The following is an 11,348-nucleotide window of genomic DNA, read 5'->3' on the forward strand; positions in this document are numbered from 1 at the left end:
ATATAACAATAAATGCTACTTTAAAATAGAACAGAATCGTGCTAGTTGCTAATTTCCATCAAAGATTGCAAAAGCTTTGTGCTTGAGGCATTTTTAGATTACAGTCAGAAGTGGAAGGTTTTGAGGCTTTTTTTTTCCATCGTTGATTTGGACATTGATGAGTGATATTTTTTCAACTTGGTTATAACGTGATATTATCAGATGTACATTTGAGAATAGAAAATAAGTGTCAGATCATATCAATCTGTCAGCACTAAATACACTCATTATTTAAAGGTTTTTTAAAAAAAAGTCAGTTTTTACTGACTTCATTTTTCGTAAGAATCTGACTACACCAGTTCCTAATATTTCAGTGGGGGTGGCAGAGAGGGGTCAGGGTTGGGGAGGTGGGGGGAATAACTGTGGAAGTACAGCTATCTGAAGAGAAAGCACTGTCATTAATGGTTTCTTCCAATTAACCCCTTCTTAATCGTCTCCATGCAGACTGCCCATAGGTGTGATGGTTGTCTCAACCCACAACATGTTTAGCATTGGGTCGGACAACCACCAGAGATACCCTTTTGAGGTACCTTTCTCTAAGCATATCCCTATGAAGATGGCATACTCCAGCCACCTGTGCATTAAACAATCATAATGTTCAGCACCTTTAGTGTAGTGAACATTTCATAGAAGCATTACCAATCAAATTTGAAATCAAGCCACACTAGGTGATAACTTGCTCCAAGAGCTAGGCTTATAGAATCCTACAGTGCAGAAAGGTATCAGCTGTGAGGGATTATATGGATGATGGACCTGGAGCTGACGTTCATACAAGGACATCAACATCTTAAATGTGTTGACTCAGGGTATACATTCAGCTGAATTTATACTTAACAGTCCAATTTTTAGCAGGTGTATCCCCTGTCTGGTATCGGACACCTCTATATCCGACATTTTTACTTTTTGTGGCAACCTTTTTAGTGCATTGCAGTTGTGACAACAAAGAATGTCAATATTTCCTTGGTATAAATAAGTTAGTTAGAACATGAGCAATAGAGAGAGAACCTGAGGGTGGGATTTGCTGCCCCCCCACCGCAGTGTATTATCTGTCAGATGAGGCAGCCCACCATTGGCTGCCAGTGGGATCTGTCTACAGGGTTTTGCCTGCCCAGCACTCTCTGCCAACAGGAAATGCACAGCAGGGGGGTTGACATTGGCAGAACTGGAAGATCCTGCCAGTGGAAAGGGCTGGAAAATTTCAGCCTTGAGCAGCTTTGAGAGAAGACAATTCCATCCTCTTTTGAGGATCTCCCAATTGTCCTCAAAGCCTATTACTCCTGTTCCTACATGAAGCACTGCTTTCAAGATAGCAGGGGAGAAAAGAGGATTCCAGAAGGGAGTAGCATTACTATGCACTGACAATGACCAATAATACGTCTTTTTCACTCTTAATTTTACCTCCTTGTTTTCAGTAAATGAGTATAAAGTCTTGATAAGAAGAACAGATGCTTCAGAGAGATGTGAACTCAGTGGAATGTATCTTCTGAAAGCAGGCAAAGATGCACTAATTTTGAAAAATATCATCGCTGAGCAAGTAGTTTATGAATGGCCTTATATGTTTCTACGAAGATTTGGCGGTGATAAGGTATCCTTCATTTATTTTTAAATTTTAAGTTCCTATTTAAACAGAGGATTTAGTGTGTGTCCATCATGCTTCTTTCTTATGCACAACTTGCACCAAATTAATGTAATGATTGTTACTCATATGCTATTGTTGAGTAGTACTCATTGAAAATAATGCCATCTCAGCTTAGTATGTTAAGAATGTCACTCAGAATTGGTAAATTTCCTATCAGTTTCCACTAGCTGGAAGAACTTAGGAATATGGATTTTCATAGAATCCCTACAGTGCAGAAAGAGACCATTTGGCCCATTGAGCCTGCACTGACAACAATCCCACCCAGACCCCCTATCCCTGTTACCCATGTATTTACCCCACTAATCTCCCAACACTAAGGGTCAATTTAGCATGGCCAATCAACTTAACCTGCACATCTTTGGATTGTGGGAGGAAACCGAAGCACCTGAAGGAAACCCACGCGGACATGGGGAGAATGTGCAAACTCCACGCAGTCACCCAAAGGCGGAATTGAACCTGGGTCCCTGGGACGGTGAGGCAGCAATGCTAACCACTGTGCCACAGTGCTACCCAGTTAAATTTGGTCAAATTTCCACAAATCCAACTCATTTATCCCATTAAATGGAGCAGAAAAGTTTTTCCTGGTTCAGACCTTATTCCATATCTACTTTTGGGAACACATTGGGGAACTTTTGCCATCAAGAGGGAGCCTGTCAGTGTGAAGAAGGTGATGCAGGGGGTAATTGATCCAAGTAGTACCAATTCAGTAGAAGGACACAGACACACATATCATTCAGAAGAACATCATCCATTATATTGGATAAAAACAAAAATATGCATCTTTTACCAATACTCAAAGCAGACATTAAGCTCTTATTTACATCTGCAAAATGTCCACCTCAATTGGAATTTGCTCCAAGGTTGATTTGCCCAGAAGCAACCAGTTCCACCACACTCTGTAAGTAAATGAAGCCTATGAATTGTCTGAAGGGGAAACAGAAAATATTGGGAATGCTCAGCGGGTCACACAGCATCTGTGGAAAGCAAAACAGGTGGATGACCTTTATCAGAGCTGGGAATAGTTAAAGATGTAATAGATATTGAACAAGGCGTGAGTAGGACAAGGACAAAAGGAAGGTCTGTGTTGGACTGGAAGACATGAGAGTTTGGATGTCAGGAGAGTTAGCCTTGCAGGACCAAAGGGAATGGTGAAGAGGCAAGAAAAGAAGCAAAAAAAAACAAAAGTTGTGTCTAGAACAGGTGTGTACTAACTATAAGCGAAAATGAGAGAGAAACAGTACCATGCAAAGAAAAGGAAACAAAATAGCGGGGGGGGGGGGTTCACATTTAACAGTGTAAAATTGTTGAACTCAATGTTGGGGGCGGCGCGGTAGCACAGTGGTTAGCACTGCTGCCTCACAGCACCAGGGACCCGGGTTCAATTCCCGGCTTGGGTCACTGTCTGTGTGGAGTTTGCACATTCTCCACGTGTCTGCGTGGGTTTCCTCCAGGTGCTTCGGTTTCCTCACACACTCCAAAGATGTGTGGGTTAGGTTGATTGGCCATGTTGAATTGCCCCTTAGTGTCAGGGCTACTAGCTGGGTTAAATGCATGGGGATAGGGCCTGGGTGGGATTGTGGTCGGTGCAGACTCGATGGGCCGAATGGCCTCCTTCTCCACTGTAGGGTTTCTATGATATGATCCTATGAGTCCAGTAGGCTGCAAAAAGCCTAATCAAAAGAAGGGGTGTTGTTCCTCAAACTTACTGAGCTTTAGTGGAACAGTGTAGCAGGCCAGAGACGCAGATGTCAGCATGAGTGCAAGATGAAGAATTAAAACAATGGGTCACTAGAAGCTTGGGGTCATGCTTGTAGACTGAATGCAAAATGGTCACCCCACCTTGATTTTGGTCTTCCCATTGTAGAGGGGACCACATTGTGAGCAGCAAATAGAATAGACTAAATAGAAAAAGGTACATGTAAATCACTGCTTTATCTGGAGAGAATGTTTGGTGCTTTGGATGGTGAAGCGAAAGGAAGTAAAAGACTATGTGTTACATTGCCTGCGTTTGCATGATAAGGTGTCTTTGAAGGGGATGGGGTATTGGGGTGGATGAAGGAGCTGCCACTTAGGCCCAGCCAAGAAGGTAAGGAACTTATTCGGATGTTGAATTAGATCCCACGTTAAAAAACAAATGGGGCTCAATCCCTGTGCTCCCTACCCAGATCCCTGGAACCCGGAGGGCTGTAACGACTCGCGCAGCAGCCAGAATTTTCGCTCCTCTTCACCAGTTAGCTTTGATGAGCTTTTTCCCATTACTGAGGGTCAAGGTTTAGTTTGTGAGCCAATGACCTCGCCATTCCCGCACAGAAAAGGCACCCTGAGCCCCTGAAAGGCAGAATTGATGAAAAGTGAAAGGTGTATTTTGTTGATATTGAAGGCAGGATGTAAGGTATAATTCCACAATTGCAAACTCACAGTGGGGAGCCATGCTGGCAGAGATCAGAAAATCGGGACTGCGCAATTTAATATGAACCTGTTGGCAGAATAGTACTGCCGAGTGAATGCTATAATGTTTACACAATCATTTTTTTAAGCGCATTATTATTTTCATTTTTCAGAGAATGTTTTCAATTGAATCAGGAAGAAGGTGCAAATCTGGCCCGGGCAAGTTTGAATTCGAAACGAAGCAGGGAGAGCAGATTTTTATGTCTGTGAATGCTGCTGTAAAGATGCAAAAGGGCGAAAGCGAAGAGGAACGCTGCAACTCTGATCCTTTAGAAAGTTACAGTTTATTCCCTGCTGACTCTGTTACTTGTAAGTCCCATTCAGGGAGCACGCGATCTCACAAGGAGCATGTTGCTGAACGTAAATCTCAACTAGCCAAAAAAGTGTCGTCTGTAATATCAGACGTCTCCGAAGGCATGCATCACTTGTGTTATGACTCTTCTCCAGACAATCAGGCGTGTACTCCGCTAAGTAAATCGCCAGTCAGGTTTCAGTACAGTTTCCCAGCATCTCCTCTATTTGCATCACATGGTAAAGTGAATTCTAAATTATCAGCAGACACAGTGGAGAATCGCACTGCGCTATATTCGGACACAAGTCCAGAAGGGGGTCATCTGACACTCCCTCTGGAACCACCAAACATTACAAAATCCATACCGAGGCAAATAGGAAGACAGAAAAGCAACATTACATCTCGCAGAGAGGATACCCTACCACACAAAATCAATGAGTCCTTTTTTAGGTTTCCCAGCAAGATTAACAATGAACATAACTCTGAAAAGAGTATCCCTTCTATCGTAATGACTCAGCATCCGGAATCTCTTTATGACACTGTGTACAGTGGATCCAATAGATCAGAATGTACAAACGTCTTTCATCAAACCACAAATCACAAGAAGGGTGAGCACATATATGAAGTGGATGATGATAATTTGCTTTATGATGAGGCAAAAGAACTAAGTGAAGCGTGGAAAGTGCAAGGCAGACTGAATGACTCCTTCGGTTATGAATATCCATACAACCCTTCTGCAGATGACTATGCTGTACCAAAACAGACAATTAAAGGAGCCCCTCCCAGGCCACCTAAAAAAGTGCCATCTCCAAGAGGGAGCATGCAAAAAAGTGATTATGTCAATGTGGAATCAATCACCTACAATAAACATTCATGCAATTATTCATAATTTGTAAAAAAACAAATAGAAGCAGTTTCTACATTTTAATTATACTCTTGGGAGGTTATACAAAAACCAAAAAAAAAACTTATTTGTAAATATGAGTTAATCTATCCTCTGGCAAATATTCTAAATTTTCAAAAGTTCTATTTATGTATTTGTAACATATATATCTGCACATTATACTGTTTCATTCTGATACCTTGCATTTAAAAAAAAAGCCATTTGGAAGGGATCATTTGTGATTATCCATGATTAACTAATAAAATGGTTTTTAAAAACTTATTGCCTTACTGGAGTATTTTACAGTGATGAAATAATGGTTGTATTTTTCAGTGGTGAAATAAAAACAAACCCAAGATTATCAGATCTGAATGAATGTGAATGAAAATTAGAAGATCCATTTTACCCTTTGTAAATGTAAACCTCGCAAGAAATTACCCTTTCCCATTACTAATGACATTAATAACATTTTTGGGACAATGTTATTGTGGAAGCTGTAGATCAAAATTAACAGGAGACTATTTTATGATCACCATGACAATTATTGTTAAATGGGTAATGTTATATATTTAAGTAGCTGCATGATTGCTTTAAGAGAAAGTCACATGATTTGATGGATAAACCTGATGTGTGTTACTTTGAATTCACGTGTGCAAAATTCACAGCCCCTAACATAGTTAGGACACTAAAAAAAGAAAATTAGTGACAAAGATGGGATTTTGTTGCATTGAGAACGTCCAAAAAAGATCCTAAGTAGAAGAAACAAACATTGTGGTGGTAATCTTACCAGCTCGTCATGCCGGTTGATTGGCGTGGCGAGCCAGTAGATCATGAGAGAGACGAAAAACCAGGTTCGCGCCCGATTTCTTGCCTCTGTCAAACTCACTGGCCCTGGATTGCCAGCATGATTTATTTCAATATTATTAGTGAGCCTGGGATGCAAGGAGCGTGGGTGAGTGACAGATCTTCAGTGTTCTATGTACATTCTACACAGAACGCTGAGAGATCTGTGCATGCACAATAGTGCTCTCTAGCTATCAGCAGCCAGCTTTCCAGCGAGCGTTGATTCCATCCACTCCCTCTACTGGCATGAATCACACTTTGCCTCTTTTTTTGCACTATGTGGCAGAAGATCATGTCTGAAAGCTCGCTGAAAGAATGGGTGCGATTCTCTCCCATTTTCATGCTCGTTCGAACTTGAGGTTTTTTGCTAATATCGCCCCCGTGGCTCCTCACATTCCAAATGTTAAAAGGCTGGGGAAAATTGACAACAGGATTAAGGATTAAAGTGCTAGTGAAGGAAGACCAAGTAAAAGAAAAGCTCTGTGTCGTTTTAAAAGAAGGGGGTTTCCAATCAGAGAGGGGTGAGATTTTAGGCAGTATCTCTGGCACATTTAAAAAGAACGGTTGCTTTGCGGCATAGCTGGGGTTAGGTGAAAAAGAGACATCGAGCCAACGGTCTCCAGAGTAAAATGTGAAGTATTGGGAAGACAGTAAATAAGTAAAACTATATTGAGCAGTCTCGAGTCTCTAGTGCCTGCAAGAGAAATAAATAGCTGGTGAATTAGGGTCCATGAGTCCTTTCAACAAAGAAAATGAAACAAGGAGTTCCTATACAGAGTGGTTTCAGTAATTTTTACAAGCGAATAAAATTGCAAATGAGTTGCCCATATCAGCTTTTCTCAGTACAATAGGAAGTAAAACCTTCAATTTGCTCTGGAGCTTTATTCATCCAGCAAAGCCAGGAACCAGAAATTACGATGGCTTGACAAAGACCTTGAAGAGCATTACTCTCCAAAGCTACCGATTATCATGGAACAGTTCAGGTTCCACTGAAGGAATCAATTGGAAGGCGAAAGCATTGCTCAGTTTGTGGCAACCTTAAAAAGGGCTGGCACAACATTGTGAGTTTGGTGAGTCATTAGAAGGTACCCTTTGAGATCATCTAGTTTGCGGGTCTTTAAAATGAGGTATCCAAATAACCTTGCTCACTGAACATGCTTTGACTTTAATGACAGCAAAAGAAATCACAGTGTTGATGGAACTGGCTGCTAAAGAGGCTTCACAATTTGGTGTAGGAATAAAGGTCCACAAGTTGGGAACTGCCCATAAGAAGTCAAAACAGCAACAAACATGTCATAGATATGCCAAATTAGGCCACTCAGCGAGTGAGGATAGTCAATGCAAAAAATGTGGTAAAATTGGTCACATTGCAAAATATTTGTTAGGCTAGAGCAGCTTCCTCTGAGGAGAATATTCAGAAGAAGAATCTGGGCACCTTTTATAATCCCACCCAGTGAAACTTGCTGAATATACTTGCTGAAAACCTCATGAGTCCATTGGGATAAAATACACAATACGTGCACACATGAATAAATAAGTATAAATAATTGTGTGCCTGTTTGAAGTAAGAGATTCTGTGGACATTGAATCACACTAATTAAAATATTTTTCAGATTAGCTTTGTAGCCCAACAGTCAATGAATGAAAGAACCACCCACATGGCAGAGTCAACTGTTAAGCAGCACTTTCAAGATTTAATTAGGGCTCACACATTTGATATATTATTCATTCGCCACAAGATGGCACTATCACATTACCTTTCTCACACCTCATCAACAATATCTTCATCAAACCATTTCTGTATTAATTGATATAGCAATATGTTGCCTCTATATTACCTATACCTTGTGATACATAAAGCTCACACTGACCAAAATAGTGACACTTGATGAATTTACAAGGAATCAATCTTATATGTGCGACACATGCAACATTTTTAGAAAATTATTTAATTCAGTGAATTTCACAAAAAATGTTCATAAAACATAAAAAATAAATAAAAGCAGGAGTAGGCCCCTCAAACCTGTGGCACTATTCAATAAGATCACTGCTGATCTGATTGCGGCCTCAACTCCACCTTCCTGCCTGTTCCCCATAACGCCTGATTCCCTTATAACTCAAAACACTGCTGAACTCAGTGTTGAATATATTTAATGAGCCAGCCTCCACAGCTCTCTGGAGCAGAGAGCTTTAAAGATTCATGACCTCTTCAGAGAATAAATTCCTCCTCATATCTGTCTCTATCCATCTCGGAGACATGGATAGAGCAGGAATGGGTGTTGCAGGTTCCAGGGTTTAGATGTTTCAGTAAGTGCAGGGAAGGTGGTAAAAGAGGGGGAGATGTGGCATTGTTAGTCAAGGACAGTATTACGGTGGCAGAAAGGACATTTGATGAGGACTCGTCTACTGAGGTAGTTTGGGCTGAGGTTAGAAACAGGAAAGGAGAGGTCACCCTGTTGGGAGTTTTTTATAGACCTCCGAAAAGTTCCAGAGATGTAGAGGAAAAGATTGAAAAGATGATTCTGGATAGGAGCGAAAGTAACAGGGTAGTTGTACTGGGGGACTTTAACTTTACAAATATTGACTGGAAAAGCTATAGTTCGAGTACTTTAGAGGGGTCGGTTTTTGGCCAGTGTGTGCAGGAAGGCTTCCTGACACAGTATGTAGATAGACCAACAAGAGGCAAGGCCACATTGGATTTGGTACTGGGTAATGAACCAGGCAAGGTGTTAGATTTGGAGGTAGCTGAGCACTTTGGTGACAGTGACCACAATTCGATTACGTTTACCTTAGCAATGGAAAAGGATAGGTATATACCAAAGGGCAAGAGTTATAGCTGGGGGAAAGGAAATTATGATGCGATTAGACGAGATTTAGCTGGCATAGGTTGGGGAAGGAAACTGCAGGAGATGGGCACAATTGTAATGTGGAGCTTGTTCAAGGAACAGTTACTACGCGTCCTTGATAAATATGTACCTGTCAGGCAGGGAGGAAGCAGACGTGTGAGGGAACCGTGGTTTACTAAGGAGGTTGAATCTCTTGTGAAGAGGAAGAAGGAGACTTATGTTAGGATGAGACGTGAAGGCTCAGTTAGGGCACTTGAGAGTTACAAGTTAGCCAGGAAGGACCTAAAGAAAGAGTTAGGAAGAGCCAGGAGTGGACATGAGAAGTCTTTGGCAGGTAGAATCAAGGAAAACCCTAAAGCTTTCTATAGGTATGTCAGGAGTAAAAGAATGACTAGGGTAAGATTAGGGCCAGTTAAGGACAGGAGTGGGAAGTTGTGCGTGGAGTCTGAAAAGATAGGAGAGGCACTAAATGAATATTTTTCGTTGGTATTCACACTGGAGAGGGACAGTTTTGTCAAGAGGAGAACTGAGATGCAGGCTGTTGGACTGGATGGGATTGATGTTCATAAGGAGGAGGTGTTAGCAATTCTGGAAAGGGTAAAAATAGATAAGTCCCCTGGGCTGGATGGGAATTATCCTAGGATTCTCTGGGAGGCTAGAGAGGAGATTGCAGAGCCTTTGGCTTTGATCTTTGTGTCGTCATTGTCTACAGGAACAGTGCCAGAAGACTGGAGGATAGCAAATGTTGTCCCCTTGTTCAAGAAGGGGAGTAGGGACAACCCTGGTAATTATAGACCGGTGAGCCTTACTCCTGTTGTGGGCAAAGTATTGGAAAGGATTATAAGAGATAGGATTTATAATCACCTGGAAAGGAATAATTTGATTAGGGATAGTCAGCACGGTTTTGTGAAGGGTAGGTCGTGCCTCACAAACCTTATTGAGTTCTTTGAGAAGGTGACCAAAGAGGCGGATGAGGGTAAAGCGGTTGATGTGGTGTATATGGATTTCAGCAAAGCGTTTGAGAAGGTTCCCCATGGTAAGCTTTTGCAGAAAATACAGACACATGGGATTGAGGGTGATTTAGTGGTTTGGATCAGGAATTGGCTAGCTGTAAGAAAACAAAGGGTGGTGGTTGATGGGAAATATTCATCCTGGAGTTCAGTTACTAGTGGTGTACCGCAAGGATCTGTTTTGGGGCCACTGCTGTTTGTCATTTTTATTAATGACCTGGATGAGGGCATGGAAGGATGGATTAGTAAATTTGCGGATGACACTAAAGCCGGTGGAGTTGTAGACAGTGCGGAGGGAAGTGGCAGGTTACAGAGGGACATAGATAAGCTGCAGAGCTGGGCTGAGAGGTGGCAAATGGAGTTTAATGCGGAAAAGTGTGAGGTGATTCACTTTGGAAGGAGTAACAGGAATACAGAGTACTGGGCTAATGGTAAGATACTTGGTAGTGTGGATGAACAGAGGGATCTGGGTGTCCATGTGCATAGATCCCTGAAAGTTGGCACCCAGGTTGATAGGGTTGTTAAGAAGGTGTGTTAGCTTTTATTGGTAGAGGGATTGAGTTTCGGAGCCAGGAGGTCATGCTGCAACTGTACAAAACTCTGGTGCGGCCGCATTTGGAGTATTGCGTACAGTTCTGGTCGCCGTATTATAGGAAAGATGTGGAAATGTTGGAAAGGGTGCAGAGGAGATTTACCAGGATGTTGCCTGGTATGGTGGGAAAATCGTATGAGGAAAGGCTGAGGGGCTTGAGGTTGTTTTCGTTAGAGAGAAGAAGGTTAAGAGGTGACTTAATAGAGGCATACAGGATGATCAGAGGATTAGATAGGGTGGATAGTGAGAGCCTTTTTCCTCGGATGGTGATGGCTAGCACGAGGGGACATAGCTTTAAATTGGGGGTGAGAGATATAGGACAGATGTTAGAGGTAGGTTCTTTACTCAGAGAGTAGTAAGGGCGTGGAATGCCCTGCCTGCAGCAGTAGTGGACTCGTCAACATTAAGAGCATTCAAATGGTTATTGGATAAACATTTGGATGATATTGGAATAGTGTAGATTAGAGGGGCTTTAGATTGGTTCCACTGGTCTGCGCAACATCGAGGGCCGAAGGGCCTGTACTGCGCTGTAATGTTCTATGTTCTAAATGGGCATCCCCTTATTTGATTTGATTTGATTTATTATTGTCACATATATTAGTAAACAGTGAAAAGTATTGTTTCTTACACACTATACATACAAAGCATACCGTTCATCGAGAAGGAAAGGAGAGAGAGCAGAATGTAGTGTTACAGTCATAGCTAGGGTGTAGAGAAAGATCAACTTAATGCGAGGTATGTCCATTCAAAAGTCCG

The 11,348-nt window shown here is 41.8% G+C and overlaps 1 protein-coding gene across 2 annotated transcripts in view; it reads left to right on the forward strand.

Moving 5' to 3' along the window:
* LOC144500405 (docking protein 1-like) overlaps positions 1-5,574 on the forward strand; it is a 44,355-nt gene extending 38,781 nt beyond the window's left edge. For both annotated transcript variants that reach the window (XM_078223249.1, XM_078223248.1), the window contains exons 4-5: positions 1,452-1,624; positions 4,240-5,574. In XM_078223249.1, coding sequence (XP_078079375.1) covers positions 1,452-1,624; positions 4,240-5,307 — 1,241 coding nt within the window. In that variant the 3' untranslated portion in view covers positions 5,308-5,574. The remainder of the gene's footprint in view (positions 1-1,451; positions 1,625-4,239) is intronic.
* The last annotated feature ends 5,774 nt before the right edge of the window (positions 5,575-11,348 follow it).

Source organism: Mustelus asterias, chromosome 11 (genome assembly GCF_964213995.1).
Source record: "Mustelus asterias chromosome 11, sMusAst1.hap1.1, whole genome shotgun sequence".
In the NCBI taxonomy this organism is placed as follows: Eukaryota; Metazoa; Chordata; class Chondrichthyes; order Carcharhiniformes; family Triakidae; genus Mustelus; species Mustelus asterias.